The sequence below is a fragment of the Magnolia sinica genome, chromosome 7 (assembly GCF_029962835.1).
Source record: "Magnolia sinica isolate HGM2019 chromosome 7, MsV1, whole genome shotgun sequence".
NCBI lineage: Eukaryota > Viridiplantae > Streptophyta > Magnoliopsida > Magnoliales > Magnoliaceae > Magnolia > Magnolia sinica.
The window spans coordinates 49,327,843-49,350,964 of NC_080579.1; the positions used below are offsets into that span (position 1 = coordinate 49,327,843).

At 42.2% G+C, this 23,122-nt stretch overlaps 1 protein-coding gene across 1 annotated transcript in view; it reads right to left on the reverse strand.

Annotated features, from left to right (window-relative positions):
• Window positions 1-19,825: 19,825 nt before the first annotated feature.
• Window positions 19,826-23,122, reverse strand: part of LOC131251334 (L-ascorbate peroxidase 3) — a 52,464-nt gene continuing 49,167 nt past the window's right edge. Inside the window, exons 7-9 of the mRNA XM_058252018.1 lie at window positions 22,781-22,860; window positions 22,546-22,648; window positions 19,826-20,290 (exon numbers count right to left, since the gene is read on the reverse strand). Coding sequence (XP_058108001.1) covers window positions 20,087-20,290; window positions 22,546-22,648; window positions 22,781-22,860 — 387 coding nt within the window. The 3' untranslated portion in view covers window positions 19,826-20,086. The remainder of the gene's footprint in view (window positions 20,291-22,545; window positions 22,649-22,780; window positions 22,861-23,122) is intronic.

Genomic DNA, 23,122 nt, shown 5'->3' on the forward strand with positions numbered 1-23,122 from the left:
ATCCTTCCTTTTCTCTCCTCTAGCAACCCAAGAGAAGCCCTTAGACGTCCCCCATATTCCAGCAGCTCCAGCCCATTTTCTCTCAAAAACCTCCCAATCTAACCTTTGAAAAATAATCTCAACCATACATCTATAACCCTTGGAGCTTAAGGAGCTTGAAGATAGGAGAATCTTCAAGATCCATTAAGGTGGGTGCAGTTAGCTTAGTATTTTCTTATTTTCTTTTGGTAGATTCCCCTGCATCTCATCCTTAGGAACTTGTGAGGCCCATCAAGTGATGATGGAGGTCCCCCATATTTCCATGATTGAGGCTAATGGTCCATTCCTTTGCATGCAAGTTACATGGATGGGGCCATTCTCCATGGACCCCATCACAGCATTTTTCCTTGATGCATGTCTTTTAGGGGTCATCTAGACCATAGATTTAGGTGGGAAAGGAATTCCCACCATTGGATTGATTCCTAACTCCATGCATGTGCTAGATCTAGATTGTATATAATCCAATGGATGACATGAATGTGTTGTGATGGAGAGAGGACTCAATAGTGGCGGAGATCCTCTCTTGTGACTTTCATTTTTCCCTTATTTTATCTTTCATTTATAATGTGTGTAGCCCACCTGGGGGCCCTGGAATATCCAGACCGTCCAAGCAAGGTGGACGCCCATGGCTGTCCATTCCTTGGACGTTGGCACCCTAATTGCTCCATATCGGATGCATGCAATGGGTCTTTTGAAGGGAAATTGGTCTAGATGTTTGTGGGGCCCACTGAGGTGGACCACAACACTGATTTCATTGGGTGATTCTCCTTATGTTGGTTCCTATGCTCAGTTCATTTCATATATATGTTACTGTCCAGAAATTTTCTAGACAATTGCTGGATGGTTTTTGGGTCAGGATTATGGAATGATAAGAGGATGTTTCTGTAAGTGTTATGGTCTCATGCTCCTTTGATTGTCAAATTTTGTTATGCCAAAACCTCTATCTATGTCTTGTGTTTGTATGTTGATATATATATGATCAAGACACTGCATCACAATGGTTCAAGACATGTACGGTGCTCTACTTCAAGAAATGTAAAGTCATGTATTTTAAGCATCAATGTTCAGAGCTACATCGATAAGAATAGTACATTTCAAGACTCAAGTACAACTCAAGATGAAGTTTAAGTTCAAGCTTTCGAAGATCTCAAGATCAAGCTACATCAAGATAGAGATCTCAAGCTTCATAAGGTTTAAAGGTCAACCTACATCTGAAGGGACGAAGTTCAATGTTCATACTTCATGTCCCAGGTATGATTGAGTCATTTCGGATTCATAATTCAAATTATATGTTTATATATGAATTTGGTCTGTTCTAAGACTAGTCCTGAACCTTGTTCGACTAGTCCTAGCACTGGTTCGACCAGTCCAAGAAATTCCATGACCAGTCCTAAGTTGTTGAAGATTTTCAGAATTATTTGGTTACTCTACAACCAGTCGTGGAGACTGTTCGACCAGTCGTAAGGAGGTCACGACTCGACCTTCAACCAGTCCTAGAACTACGACTCAAACTCCAGCAACCAAACCTGGTTGTCTACGACCAGTCCTAGGTCAGCTACGACCAGTCGTAGGTGGTCCACGACCAGTCGTAGCACAGTTTTTAAGATCGCACTCAAAAATTTCAAAATGCCGTTGGTTCTACGACCAGTCGAAGGGTTCCTAAAACCAGTTATAGATGTGATCTTTTCATCTATAAAGTGAACGCGAACTTCAGAGTTTTTCATCGATTAATTTCAAGAAAATTCAAGCCTCCACTCTGAGATAAATTTGTTCATTTTAAACTATGATGTGCATATTTAATATTCTTTTTGTTAGCTTTTCTTATTTGATTTTATTCCTATATTCTAATCTTATTTGAAAAGAGAATTTGTTGTATTCTTTCTTCTTGGAATCAAAATCAAATAGAGCTAAGCCCATATGATTTAATTTAAAATCAATTAGAACTTAGAACCATTGTAAAGTGAGTATTGGACATTGAGCGTTGATTCGAACATCTACTCCGATTGGTTCTACCGGGCTACTACAAAAAGGAGAAATCTAGGTATTTTACTTTTATGTAATTTACATTCTTTTGGTTTCTTTTGAGATTGAGCCAGAAAAATCTCATTGTGTTGGTTATCTGAGGAAAGCCAGAAAACTCAGAAAGTGTGAGTTTTTGGATTGTGTAAGCCTAAGTTAAAAAGGCACAATTGTGAAGGTTTTAGGTGAACCTGTGAAACCTATTTTGATAGTGAACGCAAATATCCCCTGTGTGAGCATATTAGGAGTGAAGTAGTGTGTGGCTATTATTTAACAGTTGGTGAACACACAGGCGAACCACTATAATTCCTTGTGTTTTGTGGTTTGAATATTTGTTTAAATTCTTATCTATTATCATTCAAGTTTGTGGAATGTATGTGTGGATGTGAATGTTGTAATAATTTAGATTTAAATTTTTACAATTTATCTCAATTCCTTGCTATTTATTTATTCCTTTTCGATTTGAGTTTTTAATTCAAAGAACGTTCTAGAAATAAGGTTGTCCTATCATAAACCCTTGGTTTTTATGGTGTAAGGTTGTCTTTAGAACTACATTTGTTTCAATCTCTCAATACTTGATTATTAAGGCTGCTTTCCATTTAAGCATTGTGAATTGATTTCTTTTATTTAGCTATCACATTATTTAATTCCACTGTCATTATTTTAAATTTGGCATAGTCCTATTCACCCCCCCCCCCCCCTTAGGACATAGCTTGGCCTTTTCAGTTTCACCCCCATTGATAGATGATTCTTAGAGGTGTGGACCTCACCTTGATGTGTGTTGAATCTCACCTTCATCCGCCCTTGATTGATCACCCAAAAAGGTGGGCCAAGAAGGTTGGTCAGTCCAGATTTTCTGGACTGTCCAGCCACTCTGCATGTTGTAAAAACATAAATATCAGCTTATTTCTGAAACGGTGGGCCACCTTTGTGGACCCTACCTTGTTGTATACTTATACAGGGATGTTGGCCCTACATTTTCTCAAATTTTGGCAGATCTGGGCCCACTCTAATTGAAATTGCGGTGAGGACTGCTTTAGTTGAAGCAAGAATATGCCATTATGTCCTAGAGGGGGGGTGAATAGGACTTTTTAAAGTTTTTATGATTTATTAAAAATCCTATTACACTAATCCTAACAGACTGTACTTATCAGGATTACTCAAAAGTAACTCCACTGGCTTCCAAGCCAGGTAGAGGATCCAATCACAAACTATTTAAGAAATGAACAATATGCAAACTAATTTATGATAGATATGACTGTGTATGTGTGTGAGGTGTTATCTCAGATATAAAAGTATTAAAGTAAATCACACAATCAAAAGAATAACAATCTCAAACATAGTCATTTTTATATTAGTTCGACTACTTGTCTACTCCACTCCCGGTAACCACACTCAACCCTTGAGTGTATAGGATTTCACTAAGGAGGTTTCACAGCGGTTCACCTCAAACCTAAGATTTTCAATCAGGTTCACCTTCAACCTTTACAACCTACACTGAGGCTGACTGTTTATGCTCCCTAAGCAAGGGTCAACACATAGCACTCAGGTTTTCGGCACACTGGCCAAGGATCCACACAAGGAACCTCTGTTTATGCTCTCACGAGCAAGGGTCAACACAACGCACCCACTTTTAGGCACACTGGCCAAGGATCTTTCACAAGACCTTAACTATTTATGCTCTCCACAAAGTAAGGGTCAACACAACGCACCCACCACGTACACTCCCGCCGGAGGCCTCCTACAAGGGCTTGCAAGGGTGAGAAATACCTTAGACCCAATCCTAAAAAGGAATGATCACAAGTGTCCTCTGGACTCTAATAACTTACAAATAAGTGGATGAGTCTCATTCAGCACGTCGACGAAGTTCACCTCCTTATTGATGAAGAATCTTCGACTTCCTTGATCCGCAACTCAGATGATGTACCAATACGAGGCTTCGGGTTGGGTCAAGGTTAAGACGGAATCCTACTCTATAAAATGTTTTCCTATAAGGAAGATAGAGTGATTTCGATTATGCATTTAAGGCATCTCAGCTTAATGATTTGTCATTAAGGTAGTAGCTGGAGGATCCTTGAATGTGGAAGTTCATTCCCCAATCCATTCTATTGAATATCAATGATGAGTGTGGATTGGAGGATGAACTTTCCTGAGAGAAAGGGCTTTGGGTATATAATCTAAAGTAAAACACTCAAAAGCACTCTCTTCTTTCTTTGCCAGCAACAATAGACAAGCTCTCTTTATATAGGCAAAAGGTTCCAATGGATATAAAACGGTCACATTTATGACAGAGTTCGATATCATCAAGCAGGATGGATATCATCGAGCGTATACACTCAATAGCATCGACGGTCCGCTCAATAACACAAACTCAAATGTCATATGCTTTTGAAACCAATTACCAGCTGGTCGAGGGAATCGAAACACGAATCGATGTCATCGGATTTCGAACTCGATTCCATCGATGCGAGGTTCGATTCCTCGACATTTGAAAATGAAAGAGACTTACTTTGAAATATTTCAGGTTTATAAGAATGATCGAGGGACCTTCGAGATCATTAGAATTTGAATGTCGATGATATCGATAGCTGTGTCGAGGCATCGATAAATCCAAGGGATTTTCATTTAAGCTTGCTAGACAGTTTTTATCCCTATTCGATGCCATCGAAACCGTACCGATATCATCGATATTTGAATATCGATTCGATCGAGTGACCCTCGTCACAGATAAACATCCCTGAAATAATTGCTAGAAGACTAGGCGCCCATGATCGATAATATCGAGAGCCCTCCGATGTCATCGAGATTTAAACTTCGATGGTATCGAGAACGGCTTTGATATATCGATGCACATGTGATTTTTTTATGTAAAAACAGGGGTGCCGGATATCTATCTGTCGATGTTATCGAGTCAACTTCGATGGATTCGAGATTCAAATATCAATGATATCAATAGGTATATCGATGCATCGATAAATTCGTCTAGAGATATATGTGTTTGCTGGACATATTTTGTCCTCATTTCGATGATATCGTTTAAGCATCGAGGACATCGACAGCACAAGTCGATTCTATCGAGAAGTGTATCGATAAAATCAACAAAGTAAGAAAACTTAGAGAATTTTTTTATTTTGAAAAAGTTTTCTTTACTTAAAAACCCTATGATATTCCAGTTTCTTCTAAGGGTTTTATATACCTGGTGTTTTGGGACATGGGATGTGAAGCTTAGATTTACCTGTGGCGAGCTTGCACACATCCAGTTGAGACAGATGCTTTGATTTGATCTTCCTATAAGGCTCTGCAGTCTAACTGACTCAACACTCATGCTAATTGACAAACCAGGGCACTTTCATAAATGGGGTGCACAAGTCAGGGGTAGCAGCATTGTTTCATTAGGAATTATTTCTGGACCTTCCTGTCCATAATTTGTGTGAATTAAATAAAATACTTATACTACCTCAAAAATTTTAAACTTTTGCAGAGAGGTGACCCACCCATGGTAGGACCCACCTACAAAATTTAGGGGCCAATGGACACTTGTACACACCATGGTGGTGGCTGGACCGGCCCACGATATTGTGGTGTCCAGATCAGGCAATATCTCAGGATAAATTGTTTTCTTAAAATAAATTAAAATATCTCTAGTTGTCCAAAAATCTAAAAAAATTTTAAAAGTATGTTCCACCAATGGTAGGACCCACCTACCAAATTTTGGGGCCAACAGACCCCTGTGCACACCGTGGCAAGGGCTGGACCGGCCCACCACGTTGGGAAGTCCAGGTCAGTCCGATTTTCTGGAAAGACTGCCTTATTTAAATTAATTCAAATATTTATAGATGTCCAAAAATTTTGAAATTTTGTGGGCTCATGGACCACCCATGGAAGTATCACTCTGAAAAATTTGAGAGCCATTGGGCCCTTGTACTGCTCGCGGAGAGGCCTGGAGTGGCACACCAGGCAGGGACGCCCAGGCTGGGGCCAGCCTTGGCTGGCCGTCCAGCCTGCTTTGTGGGCCCACCTAAATGTGTTGTATATCCCATCATCCATCCATGTGGGGTCCTTAAGGGACTTGATCATCTTTCCCTTTGAGAGTTTGCAATTGGGGCCCATTTGGATGAGATTCTGGGCTAAATACACGGGCCCATAGGGCTGCCTACTCATGAGGCATCCCTGTCTTGGGCCGCTGCTGGGCCTGCACTCCAACGGCACGGCCCACTTGATATATGAGTTATATGCCCCCCCTCTCATGTGATGGGAGCCACTGTTATGTATGTGGGCCATCAGGAATTTCATCTACTATAAAATAATTTTTTTATTGTTGGATTCCAGCCAACCCAGAAAAATGGGTGGGCTGGAATTTGGCAATGAGCCCAATAATTGTTGCCTATAAACGTTGTTTTGAGGCAGTATGGCCCACTAGATTTGAGGAGGATTTAGGTCAGTTATCTTACCATTTTAATTTTATTTTGGGGCTTAACTAGTGCATGATTAAAGGCCCATTCCAATTGGATTCTTCTTGGGCTAGTCTTCTAGTTAATTAATGGGCCTTATAGCCTTGGTTGGGCTGGAACTTTTGATAGGCCCGTTGGACCCTTGGGTCCTATATTTACCATGCCATTGTGATGGGTCTTATGGGCTAAATACTCAAGTAGTTGGGCCCTTACTTGCCCACTATAATAAATCCATTCTTGGGCCGAGATGTGAAGCCTAACTTACTTGTGTTAAATATAAGGATTTCCCATATATTGGGATAATGGGCTCCCCATTAGGCCCACCACAATGACTGAACCCATGACCCTTATGGTTGGGCCCCAACCTTGCTTAAGGGCCCACCAGGTTACCTATGTATTGGGCTTAGTGTATGGCCCACTAGGCCATGGATTGATTGGGCCTTGGACCTTACTTTACATATGTAGCAGGCTACCTTTTTAGGACCCAGTTGAGGTTAGATGTCCTCCTTGATGCCCTAAGGTAGGCACATAAGGACCTTATAGGTGGTTGAAGGCTCACCTTAACCTTGTTAGGCCAATTTTGTAAGTCCCGTATCCTAGCCCGTACTATTCCGTAGGCTTCCGCAGTCCTCCCAGTCGAATTCTAGCGACCCACGATCTGTTATCAGTGTTTGCGAGCAAACATAAGTCGTGTCCTATATATCAGGGTCGGCTCAACTTGAAACTTATACCCTTACTACCGCGCCGTCGCCGCGGTTCCGACGCCGCGTATTACGCTCCAAGGCGATACCCGGGCCAGGAGATGTGGGCCCACGTTTAGTTCGAGGAAAAAACGCCACGCGTTGCAAATTTCAAGAGAGCATCACATCAAACCTATCAATCAGGTACACATCACACATTAATGTCAAGTACAACCACCTCTCCTCTAAGTCAACTCTTTCTTACAACAAGTATATACCCTTCGCCCATCACCATCCCTCTCCCCATCACTCACATCACCTCCCTCTCTCTCTTACACCTCTCTCTCTCACCTCTCTCTCATTTTCAAACTCCACCTCTCCAAGTAACCCACATCCATGGCTTCCATGGGGAGAAGCTAGTGTGGCCCACCTTCTTAACTCTCATCTCCACCATCCATGATCCATCTCAACCGTTGAAGTTCGTCCATTGGGGTTTTAGCATGCATTGGCGGAAGAAGGAAGGGAAGATCTAACTATGGGTGCTTCTCTCTCTCAAACCCTCTCTTTTTCATTTGTTTTGTGTGTGAAGATGTGATTGTGTGGCCCACTTAATGAGTTGTGAGATGTCCAAACCATTCATCAAATAGACCTCACCTTGATGTGTGTCTTATGCACACCATCCAAACATTTGGTGGGCCACCCTAATAGCACGTCTATGGGTGGGGCCCACCTTAAATGTGTTATATGCAACCGTCCAGCGTCCCTAGATGCTGGATGGGCTTCACAGTAAAGTGTGAGCTGATAGTGGATGCACTAATGCCAGTAAGGAAAAAAAGGGGGGGGGGGGGGGGGGATTTGGGTGGACCACTTGTGTAGGCCCCCCCTTGATATACATTTTCAATCCAAGCCGTCCATCCCCTTTCCTACCTCATTCTAGGCATTGAGCCGAAAAATGGAGCCAATCTGAGGTTCTGGCGGACCATAACATAGCAAACAGTTCCTTTACCATTGAAAATCACCCTGCTATTTCTGTACCCCAAAACATGCTCGATATTGGGCTCGTTTGGTTTGTCTTGACCAGTAAGAACCAATGGGCGGGGTGGATTTTGTTGATGCGGGCCCCACCTATGAAAAACCTCAGAAAAACCTTTTTTTTTAAAAATAAATAAATAAGCAGCACCTCTGCTGCTAACGTTAAGGACGCAGCAGCGTCCTGCGCTGGACACGGACGGGCAGGGACGTGAGTCCCATACGTGGGCCCACCATGGTGTGTGTTGGACATCCCCACCGTGCATAAGGTGGGCCCCCTTTTGCTGTGAGCCCCACCTCAAAAATCAGCCGTACCTGGAGTTCAGGTGGCCCACATCATAAGAAACAGCGGGATTGAACGTCAGCCATTGTAACCCTGTTTGGGTATCACAGAAGTTTTGGATTAATATGAAATTTGTTTCCCCTTTTCATCCAGGCCCGTGTGATCCTATTAACGGGTTAGATTGTAAATAGACATTGTGGTGGGCCCCACGTGGAACCCACCATGAATTATGTGTTTCATTTACACCGTCCACAGCTGTGGACGGTGGAACCCCCCCTTGGCCTATGTGTTTATCCACACCGTCCACCCCTGGATGGTGGGACCCACTCCATGATGCATGTGTTGCATCTAAACCATCCAACCATTTTGAAAGCCCGTCTTAAGGCTTGAGACTAAAAATGAGACAGATCCAGTTGTCAGGTGGACCACACTACAGAAAATAGTGAAGTGAATGCCTACCATTGAAACCCCCTTTGGGTTACAAAAGCTTTGGATCAATATGATATTTGTTTCTCCCTAGGTCCTTGTGACCATGGGAATAGTCTGGATGGAAATTAAAAGTTGTGGTGGGCCCACTGGAATTTGAAAGTGGAAAATTAATATCACCACTATTAGTTGTAGTATGGTCCAGATGAACTTTGGATATGATTCATTTTATTTTTTTTTTGATATGATTCATTTTATCTATTTATTCATTTATTTAATGCTCTATAATGATCTCTATTGACAAATGATTGATTTGGCCCATTCGAGTCGACCCATTTGACTCGGCCAACTCGACTCGGCCCATTTGCTCAGCCCACTTGCCATATATAAGGCCCATTTGAGGAGGCCCATCTTGATATGGTTATGGCCCATCCATTGAGGCCCACCTTGATATGTATAAGGCCCATTTGAGGAGGCCCATCTTGATATGGTTATGGCCCATCCATTGAGGCCCACCTTGATATGTATAAGGCCCATTTGAGGAGGCCCATCTTGATATGGTTATGACCCATCCATTGAGGCCCACCTTGATATGTATAAGGCCCATTTGAGGAGGCCCATCTTGATATGGTATGGCCCATCCATTGAGGCCCACCTTAATATGTATAAGGCCCATTTGAGGAGGCCCATCGTGATATGGTTATGGCCCATCCATTGAGGCCCACCTTGATATGTATAAGGCCCATTGGTGTGGCCCATGGATAGGCCCATTCTCATCGTTCTCCAATGGGTTAACCCAAACACTTGGGCCCCTTTGATATTGTTTGATCCATCATCGGCCATCCATCTATGAACCCCACCTTGGGGCCGATTGCCGATTAGCAATCAGGGCCGATTATCGTGACCGATTGCTGATTAGCAATCGAGGCCGGTTATCGTGACCGATTGCCAATTAGTAATCGAGGCCGAATATCATGACCGATTGCCAATTCCGATTATCGAGGCTGATTATCGATTAAGGTCGATTATCGATCGATTCCGATTATCGTGGCCGATTGCTAATTTCGATTATCGAGGCTGAGTATCTTAGTCGAGTCAGATTGTTGAGGCAGATTATCGAGGCCGATTCTGATTATCGACGTCGATTCCGATTGTCGAGGCCTAATGTAATGTATATAAGGCTATGGAGCCCTTTGTGGTGTATATTAGGCCCGTGTTAGAGGCTCATTGTGATGTATATGTGGCCCATTGATGCAGCCCAACTGATGTATATTGAGGCCCATGGGTCGTAGCCCATTGTGATGTATATTTGAGGCCCAGATATGAGGCCTGTTACGATGTAATTGTGACCCATATGATGAGGCCTGGTATAATGTATCTAAGACTCATTTGGTTAGGCCCAATGAGGTGTATTTCTGCCCATAAGATGCGGCCCATTGTGATGTATATAAGCCCAGGTATGTGGCCCGTTGTAAACTATTTGTGGCCCATTTGGTAAGGCCCGATGTGGTGTATATGTGGCCCTTGTATGAGGCCCATTCGATGTATTTTAGTTCTTAATGTGAGGTCGCGGGCCTACTATACGTTTGGCTCTATGTGGGCCACTCAATGGGAGCAATGTTGGTTAAATGTCCACATTGATGGGCAGTGATGGTTAAATGTCCATATTGAGACCTTCCTTTAGGCCTGGATAGGCTCATTTTCGTCATCCTCTAGTGGATTACCCCAAACAAATGGGCCCCATTGATATTGCTTAGACCATCATCGGCCACCCATCTATGAATCCCCGTCTTGAGGTCGATTTCGATTGATGTGGCCGATTTACCGATTTCTGATTATTGATTGCCGATAATCGATCAAGATCGATTATCGATCGATTCCGATTGTCGTGGCCGATTGCCGATTATCGTGACCTATTACCGATTCCGATTGACATGGATGATTTACCGATTTCTAATTATTGTGGCCCATTTGATGTATATGAGGCCGAGTATCGAGGCCGATTCCGAGTGTCAATTCCGTTTGTTTAGGCCGATTTCGAATGCTGAGGCCGGTTATCGAGACCATATGATATATACGCGACCCATAGTTGAGGCCTATTATGATGTGTATTCAGCCCGTGTTTAAGGCCTAATGTGAATAGGAGGTCTATGTAATAAGGCCCATTGTGATGATTTAAGGCCCATGGGCAAGGCCCATTGTGATGTATTCGTGGCCCATTGGCAAGGCCCATTTTGATGTGTATTAGGCCCATGATGCATGGCCTATTTGATGTATTCGAGACTCATGTGTAGGGCCCACATGTCATGTATTTGAGGCCCATGAGCAGGGCCCACCTATTGCGTATATGTGGCCCTTGAGTAATGCTCATTGTGTTGTATATTAAACTTTTGTGTGAGGCCGTGGGCCCATTATATTTTTGGCTCTATGTGGGCCATTCCTTGGAGGCGATGTTGGTTAAATGTCCACATTGTCGAGGCTAATTGTTGATGTCGATTGATGGTACCGATTATGAGTATGTGACAGCATAGCATCATGATAAATGCACATACACATCATCTGTATGTTTGTTATGAGATGTGGTTGACCATTGTATATGACATTGGGCAGGTTATTATGAGACTCCTAGATAGACGGAGGTTATCTCACATGAGCGCACGGTATGCGCAGGATTGATGCATGACTGGATTGTATGACTCATGCATCTTACATTGTGATTACTGTACGCCCTAGCGACATCAGGGTCGTAGCCTCCACAGGCATATCGTGGATGGCCAAATGTAACATCAGAAATCTGTTACTAGCATCGGGCTACCATAGATGGCCCTGGGTGAAAATCCTTAAACCCTCTTAGTACCAGAGGACGCCCCAACGTCAAGACCGAGTGGATACATGAGCGCCCGAGTGCCGAATACCAGGAGGCCGTGTCTCCCACTGTGTCATGGTCAGTTGGGAGGGGGTGTGGCCTTACCCGCCCGAGAGCAAGGGGCATTGCTAGGCTGAGTTTGACCAGCTCGTGAATGGGTCTACTATCGACGTGCCGGATAGGTATTGGCAGATTATTGGCCAGGCGGATAGTGAGGTTTCTTACGCTCACTTGGACTGTACGGCTGGGAGAGCGGCAGTGCCATTTAGAGTGTATTAAACCCCAGTGATGATCCTAAAGATGAACTGTACTGATACGTGGACTTATTGAGTAGGAGTTGCATACTCATTCATTCATTCATTCACTATCCACTCGAGCTAGTGGTGCCAACTATTTGTTACGTGTACCTTCGAATGGCCAGAATTTCGGTTGGGGCGCGCAACTAACCTGAGATCAGGAGTTTACCACATTGGGACTAACTATCCAAATTAGGTATGGGACTAGTTTGGATAGAAGTCCCTTGTGATGGGCCCCATAGCCTGCAATACTACGTACTATCATCCCAACTTCACACTCTAGCATGGTCACTCCATTCACACCGCATATTGCATTATATCTGTGTGTAATGACCCGAAAAATTTTGTGTAAAGACCCGAGTACTACCTCAAATTCTTTAGAAGTTTAATGTGGGTTATTTGGCGCTAAATTCGATTGCTTGTGAAACTAGCATCAATCACTTTAAATTTGATCTGCAGGACTCAAAACCTGTAGAATTGTTAGCGATATGTTACCCTGAAATCTGGGATTCAACGCTATATCCAGTTGCTCTCGGGAGTACTTAGAAACTTTGTATCGGACCTGGACCGCGTGTCGAAAGTCCGATAACGATGATCTTAGACAATTATGATTTCCTGGTTGGGCTTGACCATCACCTCAAAAATCAAGTCCAGATGATGTCCTGAGTCGATTTGCTTGAGTCCGAAGTAAAGAGTGTGAGAAAGCTAAGAAATTAAATATAAATTTGTGAAATCTGAGTCGTGTCGCTTGCGCGCCGATTCTAAGCTTTCTGACCGTTGGATTCTAACCCAATTTCACCCTCGGATCAGGGAAGATGGCCCAGGCATGTCCTAGTGCCGGTGGACCTGATCGAGTTTCGGTGATCGTTGAATTGAGATTGGTCCGCCACGGCTGATCTGTAAATCCGATCGCTACGAAAACTCAGACTGACCTAGATCCATGGTCAGTGAGCTTAAGTCCGACCGCACATGGAAAAAAGACCACCAGAAGTTCTCCGTTGGACCGATATAGACCTGATTTGGTTATAACCTAAGTATACCTTGGCCCTGGGGCTATTTTCATCAATTTTAGGCCTATATAAAGACCTTAAAACCCTCACTCTCTATTCCATACGAATTTTCTAACCCTAGCTAAGAGAGAGAGAGAGGAAAAGAGAGAGAAAGTGAGAGAGAAGTTGGTGAATCATCTTGAGATTCTTCCTTGTTGCTTTGCATCCCTAAACCATCACTTCTAAATCGTTATTCCGGCGATTATAAGTTCATTCATGGGTAAGTCAATCAAACCCTAACCTGTTTTGGAGCTTAGAACAGTCTAAGTGTTGATGTAGCTCATTTCTATTCATGTCTTAGGTTATCTAATCACCGTTGACGAAGACTTATCGTCTGAATCAGATCTGTGCACTTTTTCTGGTTTAAGGTGCGGACTATATTCGTATAGGTTATGGTTTTCAAGGCTTTCAATGTCGGTTAATGATTTATTATTGTTGTGGGTGTAATTTCACATGCCAAATGCGACGTTTATATTGCGTTCTTGATATATATGAGATATATTGAGATGTGTGTATTCCTAGTATATGTAGAAAGTATCGTATACGTATAAAATATGAACATGTGTTTTCCATGATTAATTGTCGTGTACTTGTGCTAGTTGTATGTGTGTCAACTCCTTGGCAAAAGGAATTGTCCAAATGTGTGTTATCGCCAACATATGTCATGTATGTTGGAATATGTAGTCTAAGTGTTTGTAGAAATGTCTGAATAATCATGTGTAATATATTGTCCTGTTTACGGACGTTGAGAAGAGATTCTCAACTCTCTTATTGGTGTGTATGATTTCCTACATGTAATTTACATTATTTGTTGTTTAACTTCAAGTACTACTTATATGTAAATCCATGTTAAGTTGATATTCATCAAATGCTTCCATATTGTATGATTAGAATTGTTATTCCATTACTGTTCTAAATTGTTCATAGGAATATCTATTATAATTGAATGTGTTTGGGACTATAAAATAGTCCAGGGAATCGGTAACAAACCTTGAGTTCGTGGGAGAGGTTGTTTTCGCCACGTAGGATGTGTTTGACGAACCCGAGTCGTATTAGGGTTATCGGCAGTGGTTTGGCCACACGGAGTGTTTGCGCACTCTATGTCGTTCAATTCAATGTGCACTCGTGCTAGTCAAGTTCGTCAAGTAACTCGATTGTCCCGATGGATGTACACCATGTATAGACGCTATTGTTTGAATCTAGGGTACCAAACTTACCGATGCAATCCCGTTAACCGTTGTACCTTGATCCGCCAAGACTCATGAGCCGGACATGGTGGTATGGGACACCGTGGTCGAGCTGTCGGCCTACGCTGGGGTGACGAGCCTCCCCGTAGTGACCAATGAGCACACCAGACTCTTGAGCCGATTGTGGTGGTATGGGATACTATATTCGTGCTGTCGGCCTACATTGATTGGTGACGAGCCCTATGTAGTGACCTTGAGCATACCTTGCTACTGCACTGAGGCGATGAGCCTTAGGATAGTAACTAAGGTATGATAGGCATGCATTGATTGGTGACGAGTCCTTTACAGTGACCTAGAACCATATGGTCATATGAGATTGTCTAGGACTGACGACCCTAGAATGGATCACCGTTTGGAAATTGATATGAGGAAGGTACCTTAGTTTCCCAATCCTGCTGTATGAAAAGGACTAATAACAACTTGGTAATCATGTTCATACATCGCATTGCATGTGCGTTGGCGTCGTTGGCACTGCGGGAAGTTGTCATGCGTATCGTAAGATGAAGACACTGAGAGAGTGCAGGCGAGGGCATGCATCATTTCTTCATACATCCTTGCATTAACAAGAGTACTTAGGACATGTTTGATTATATTGCCTTATCATTACTGCTTGATTGATTTGATAACATGTTAACTTTTACTGTATAGTTCTACTGAGTTGATCACTCACTCCCACATTCTGGGACGGTGTTTCAACACCAACCAGACTCTGTCTTAGATGCAGATGATAACGTGACCCCTGAGGCAGAGCAGGAGTATGAGGATGATGAGGACGCGTTTTCTGTTATGCAGTTCTCAGGCGGGTTCATGTGAGCTGTGTCCTGATCTACGGGGATACAGAGTTTATGTTGTAATGGTTTCTTTCTTTTGATACTTGCATTTTGAGACACACATGAATGTAATAATGACCTGGCAGAGTATACATATTACAGGGACTTTCACATGTACACATATATTTCTTTAAGTCTTCCGCTTGTGTCTTTCACTTATCCCTGAATTATGTTGCAATTTGGCTTAATCTATTCCATGTTTTATACACTCATACAGACAACATACATCCATCATTAAATATGTTGCATAAGTGATGTTTTGAAACTCAGGAGCTGAGTTATGCTCGACCCCCAAATTTCAGGGCGTTACACTGTGGCATATGGCAATTTGGGTTATTGTGTTTCTGCATTTATATGGTTTAGGTACAGCTGACGCTATTTGTATTACTCATCAGGAACGTATATTGCATTGCATCCTCTGCATCTAATAGTTGGCGCTCTATGACTCCTCATTTGAATAGTTGATTCGTATTGCGTATTCTAATATTATATGACTTATGGACTTGTCAGTATTTCAGCTTACTCTGTTATCTTATGATTTATGATCTTGCCAGTATTTCCTTTTACTCTGATAATTCCTGATCTTGTCAGTATTTCTGCTTACTCTGATAATTCATGATCTTGTTAGTATTTCTGTTTATTCCGATATTGTACGATTTATGGATTACCAATATTTTCGGTATTGTATGACTATGGCATTGTATTGAATACTTGGTACTTACCTTATACACATACTTACACCACCCTCTAAGCTTTCTATAAGCTTATGCACGATAGATGCGTGCAGGTGATGTTAGGTTACAGCATTGCTGAGCTTGGAGCGTACAGTGGCCTTCTGAAGCTTGATTTTCGATTTATGTATTTCCTTTTTAGCATTGTACTGAAATGATTATATTAGTAGATATGTGATGATGATGTTGACTGTGTGAATTGCGTAATCTTGTGATTATACTTATTACGAGTTAAATGTACAAAAAAAAAATCCTCCTTATAAAATCCCAGGATCGGAATCTGGCGTATGGACGCTAGGAGCCGAGAATAGGGTACTGCAGAGGTTATCGGTACTGGATTCGGCGATCGGAATTTCTGTGAGTCCGATTTTCGGGTTTGAGGCGTGATACGTTTCCTTTTTGAGGCCTTAGGACTCTCCTAACTTGTGGGTCATCCCGAACTGTTGGGCCCCCATTAAGAGAACTTCTTTTCTCCTTAGAGTACCTGTTTATATATAGCTTGTCGTTGTCCTTCCTTGGGAAGGAGGAATACATATATTCTACAGGTAGCACACTTACATCGTGGTGACCCTTATGCATCATTTGTGTGAATTGATTGCATTGTATGGTAGTCATAGAGGGACGGAGTTTCTCCCCTTGTACACGTTGAGTGCCTGAAGCTTGTGCATGATCTGTATCTGTGACTCATGCATTGGCATCGCATTTCATGATGATACCAGCCTTGCCTCATTAGGGCCTTGCCTCCACAGGGATATTCGTGGATGACTGGATGCGTGGACACCAAAAATATTACTTGAGCATACCGGGTGCATAGGATGCCCATTGTTGAAATTCTCAAAACTTCCATGGTACCAAGGATCTGCTCCAACGTCGTGACCGGGTAAAATATATGAGCGCACGAGGGCCTTATACCATTAGGTCGCAACTCCCACTATCATGTAGTCGGTTGGATAGGGGTGTGGCCTTACTCGCCTGATATAAGGAGGTATTGCTTGGCTGAGTCTGACCAGCTCGTGAATGGGTCCGCTACCGTCAGGCCTTGCTAGTGATTGGTTGTCCACAGGCGGGTAGTGAGGTCTCTTATGCTCGTTTGATTATGCGGGGTCTATAGAGCAGCAGTCATTCAACAATGTAATAGACCCCGGTGATTTCCTTATGATTGGAAATGTACTTGACATGTGGTTTGGATATGAGCACTAGCATTACTTGCATCTCATTAGCATTGCCTGCATAAGCCCCTTCATGCACTGTCGTGGTTTGGCATCTAGTACTCATTGCATTATATTCATGATAAGCCTTCGTAAAGCTAGTGATATTTTCATCGAGCATGTTTCCCTTCCTGTATCCCCTATTATTCTCCTGTGCACTATTATCACACACCTTCACCACCCTCTAAGCTTCTATAAGTTTATGCACAATTGATGCGTGCAGGAGATCCTATGCAGGTGTCATAGCGGCAGAGCGTAGAGTAGAGTTGATCTTGAGGACCCTAGTGTTACAGACCTTCCTTTCCTTTTTCTATCATCTTATGTATGTCCTCTTGGACCTTATGGATACTTGTAAAAAATTCAAATTCTTAGTAAATTTTGTGATGTGTGCCCTTAGTTATTCTTAGATGTACATGCTGTGATCTTGAGTATGCTCGTATCGAAATTGATTATACTATTATGAAAATCCTCCTTGAATGATCCTAGGATTAAAACCTGCCTCAGGAGTTGAAAATGGGGTATTATGGAAGCTGTTACGGTCAGAACCGGTCATCAGGTTCCTTGTGAGTCCGGTTACTGAGTCTGGGGCGTGACAGACATTTAATGCGCAGCTAGTTGGACCAATTTAAATAGTCCAACTAGTTGTGTGTGAGCATTTCTCATATATATATATATATATATATATATAATCATTCATGAATCAATATTGAACCATTGATTGATTGAGGTAAGGTAATCTACCTTTGTGGTGGCCGAGTGGGCTGAGACTAGTGGCCGAGTGTTGAGCCGGGCTGAGACGAGTCAGGTTGGGCGCGAGCAAGTGGCTAAGTGAGGATCAGGGAGAGAAGGAGAGAGAGAGAGAGAGAGAGAGAGAGAGAGAGAGAGAGAGAGCTGCTCGTAGGGGTGTACACGAGACGAGTCGAGCCGAGCCGAGCTTTGCCCAGCTTGTGCTTGACTCGGACTGCTCGAGTCCCAGCTCGTGCTCGGCTCGACTTGGCCTTCGAGCTTAGAACAATAGCTCGTGCTCGGCTCGGCCGAGTTCGAGCTAATAACTACTCCTTGTATTCCACCTCGATTTGCTTCAGGGTCGCCTTCTGCTCTTCCCTGAGTGCGCACATCTTCAACTCTATCTCTTCCATCTTCTCCCACCGCCGGGACGCCTTCTCTGACTCCAGTTGTAGCTCCACCCTCATCAACCTCCAGGTTGCTTCCTTCTTATGCCACAACAAGCCCTGATGCCCCTCTTCCAACTCTCTGCAACACTCCACCAGTTCAAAAACCATCAGACTATTTGCAATGGGGACTGCACCATGCTGTAAGCTACCCAAGAGCAAGTTATTATCTGATCCTCTTTTGGGCTGAATCCACGGAATGGAAGCTGAAGGAATAGTCGAGTTGGATGTATTTTGAAAAGGGGGGTAGGGTTTTTTTTTTTTTTTTTTAAGGATATATATACCCTGTACCGAGTTGAGCCAAGTTCAAGCAGTATTCAAAGTCGAGTCGAGTTGAGCTGGGGCAAGATCGAACTTGTTTCGAGCTCCAAAAATCAGCTCGACCTAGTTCGAACTCAGCTTCGATCCGAGTCAAGTCGAGCGAGCTATCGAGTTAACTCTGCTCGTGTACAACTCTAGCTGCTCGGCCTGGCGACCGGCAAGTTGCAGCGGGTTAGGTAAGGGAAAGAGAGGAAAAGAGATGGGAATGGGAATGGGTTGGGTTGGGTAGGGTTTTGTTTTATTTTAAAATTTTATATATATATATATATATATATATATATATATATATATATATATATATATATAGTCAAGTCGAGGTACAATATGCTCAAACTTGGCTCGATTTCAAATCAAGTTGTTTAGTAAGGAGCTTGACTCACCCCGAGTCGGCCCTTCAAGTCGGAGTCAATCGGAGCTAACTCGAGCCAAGTCGAGCAAGTTATTTAAGCCAGCTCAACTCGTGTACAGCTCTAGTCCTAACCCATGGGATGCAAGTGCTGGGTCATGAGATAACGGGATTGCTTCACCATGTTCTATCAGTTCGAGCTTTTAGAGCAAGTGATTAATTGTCCTGCATCAAAGTGGTATCAAAGAGGGAGGTCTCGCGTTCAAGACTCCTCATCGGAACATAGAACACGAGTTGATGAAGTTACCGCCTCAGTTAAAAAGGCCTAGGAAACCTCATTTATTATTCTAGAATAATCAATATATATTAAATATGTTTACCGTTAAAACCAACTCAACCGACCCAGACCAGTAGACCCAATTTTAAACTGGGTCTAAAGGTGAGAACTGAATCCAACCCGTTTTCTCAATGGGTCCAATAAATGGGAGCAGCAATCATTAAAATACGGTCGGTTCCATTGACAGCCCTAACCCCCAACTATCCATTCAGATATCAGAGTAAGTGAACGGGTTCTTATACAACTACAATAATACCCATGGCTACATGAATCTTTCTACCATTCCACTCTATCAAGGGTTAAACCTTTAATTAGGCCACAGGTTATCAATCAAGTCTTTTCTTATTAGCTCCATCCACGCATCCTTTTGGGCATTCCCCTTACTATTTTAGAGCCTTCAACTTGTACCAACTCCTAGCTTGGTGCGCTTCTTGGAAATGTGGAAATATTATATGTGAATGAGAAAGCCTACTCAAAAAGAGAAACAAATAAGAGGGAGTGAACCTGAACTCATATATCTTTCGTGACAATGACCACAATTATTTTGATATCAGGCAGAAAAGTCTTACTGTAGCTTTCCCAAACTCGTGGGTCAAAGTCCCACATGGGGCCCATATAGTCCAATACGACTTTTATATGAGCCAAGCTCATCTAGGCTTTGCAGGACAGCTTACATTATTCAACAGTGATTTAAGAACTTCACTTCCATGGTATGTAGTAACTAATAAAGAAGTGCCAGAACAAAGCACAGAGTGTCTACTTTGCCCTTCTGCTAACTTCATAGACGTAACTAAGGATTACCACAGTGGCAGCAACGGCAACTCCAACAGCACTTTGCGCCAATACAGTACTGGTCTTTGCATCTATCTTGTTGACTGAGGTGGACGAACTAGGAGAAAATCCCAGTTCAGAAAGTTTCTTGTGTGATTCCGCGTAGTCTTTGAAAAATGCATCCTCATCCTGCAGAAGTTAACAGGCGTACATGCTTTTGATTTAGCATCAGGTACTGCATACTGAGAGAACATTCCTCAGAAAAGAATAAAAATAAAAATAAAAAAGACTGTGGACAATGATAGGAGGAAAGAAACTATATGGTCCACAACCCGAGGATGTGTACGTCTGTGGTGTCCAATTACAGAGGCCACATCAATCTGAAGGGCCCCACTGTGGAAGCAAAATGGCCCAAAAATCTCCTCAATGGCACAATCATGTAGCCCTTCAATTGGTGCCTGATGATAATAGTTCGAGGAAGAAATATAGCAAAGTCCACATTGAAGTGAAAAAGGACCATGAATGGATAGCTAGGATGTTTAAATGATGGTATTTGGGGAATGGCCCATTCAGGCAGGAGACATCATATCAAATTGGTGGTGGATAAAAGTTCTATTCATGGTCCTAACATTCAGTGGGTTGGCTCAAAACTCAGCCGAGTCAGATCTCCTCTGAGAGGCGTGACTCAGTTGGAAACCGTCAAGACAAATCGAGTCATCTCTAAACTCAGTTTACTGGTATGAGTCAACATGACTCAACTGAGTCACTTGCCCAGTCAACAACATTTTGGGTTATAGAAAGACAATGATGATTGCATGGCTCAAACTAAAGAGCTAACAGTTCAATCATTTAAATATTTCCCCACCGCTCCAAATAATTTTTATTCAATTACTAATACATCGGGTCAAGTTTAGTAAAGACTCAGTCGAGTCTTTGAGTTCACCCAACCTGATTGGACATCGAGTCAAGTTGAGTTTTTGGATTTTTAAACTCTGGTTATATTATGTTCTCTGCGTGATATGGAAAATTGACAACACTTTCTGGATGGTAAGAGGCTTGATCGTTTAGTTTTAATCAGTGACAGGTTTTCATCGACTTGAATCACAGTGTGCGTCCATTCTCCTGTAAGTGCAAAATCCAGTTAAAGATTGAAGAGGAATTATAAGGTACTTTACCTCAAAAACATACGGCTCATGAATGCTCCCAAATATGTATATTTCGGACCCATGGTTCAGTCTTCCAGGCCATCGACTAAACTGACAAACTGGCCATCGGGGGATGCCACGAAATATCCCATATTTCAAGATATTAACTTTTCGGTGGGTGGTCAAGAAGCAGAAATGAAAAAGAGAACCATGAGATCCCGATTCATGTTAGGGTCAAAGATCGAAGGATTAGACTTGTGCAGCTCTTGGGGCATCCACCATGCACGGTAAGGCCCATCAGATCAACAGTCTGGATCACCTACCCATAAACCCCCGCCTGTCCAGAATCAGGAGCATCTGAAAACTTTACATTTGTTGAATAGATTCTCTGGTTAGAAGATGTGCAAGAGTGGAACTCGAAGATATTTCCAAACCGATGCCATTCATGCCAAATATGTCAACTTTTAGCTGATTTAATACACACATCAAATGTTATCTTTTATTGAGGAAATCATGCGCATAGTTAGCAAAACTCCCTTTTGAACTCCATCTTTCTGAAAGGAAAATAAATAAATAAAACCCTCGTATAATTGATTAAACGTTTTAAACAGTATACTTTAGAAGATAGGCCAAAAAGAAAAAAAAAAAACTCCTTTTTATTCTTTTTTAAGCAAAATGAATTGAACACTTTCTTGTGAATAAAATACATTTTAATAATTAAAAAAGGACTTTTGGGGGAAGTTTAAAAAATAGAGATTGGTGGGCACTACCCATTGATAAAATTGAGTAGAAGGTGAAAATTTTTAGTAGAGACGGACTGATTTATATGCAGAGTACTTGAAAAGGAAGGATTTGCAAGCTGCAAAGAACACCATTCAACTATATATATATAAACACACACACACACACACACACACACACACATTATTGTTCATACATGTGGAAATTGTAATTTTTTTAATTAAAGTGTTCTATTTTAACCTTATTTATATATAATATATAGACACATATTTGCACATATATAGCCATTCTTTTCGCTCTGTTTTCTTGAGTCCAAACCATATTAAACCCGAACTTCTCATTCTCCAAAATTTTGGCAATTCCTTCTCTTACTGTATTTTTTTTTTCTTACTGTATTTTTATAGATCGAGAACGAATTAAACTCGAACATTTCCCCTAACCTTTTTTTTTCTTTTCCTGCATGCCCTTTTGTTAACTATGATCATGTGTTGATGTAGATATATTGGTAGTTCAAAAATCAAATGCTGCACAATAAAAAGGCCATACCAGCAATATTACCTTTGCATACAGCTCGACATAACATCGAAACTCAGGATCCACCAATAGAGTCTTGTCCGTCGGAAGCTTCAACAGCCCTTCTGTTTCCCCTTTCAGCAGCTCCCTGATACAAACAAACTTTGTAGTGAGTTTGCTTGGTTCCTATTACTATATAAATTAATTGGAAAGTGAGATCGAAGATTGAGTCCGAAGTTTTAATTGGCATGGAAAATAGTTAAGTTTCTATTAGTCTTACACAAAGTAGGAGTTGTCAAATTTCAGAGGCTCCTTTGTCCAAGGTCCTTCAAAGCCTGACCTCTCTGGATGTGCCCTTCCCTGCAACAGCAACCCAATAGGATGCAAAGGATGATATGCATTTACACCATGAAGATGTATGGTACCTAGATGTGCTTCTATGCTTGCTCAATCAAAAGAAATAGTGCGGGCCCCACCTTGCATAACCAAAGTGGTGCACCTGCTGATCATTTGATGGGCCATGCCCTAATATCTTTCTACCCATCAGATGATACTATCCATGTGATGAAAATGGATAATTACAACCAATTTCACATTTAATATGGCTCAATCGTACGTAGGA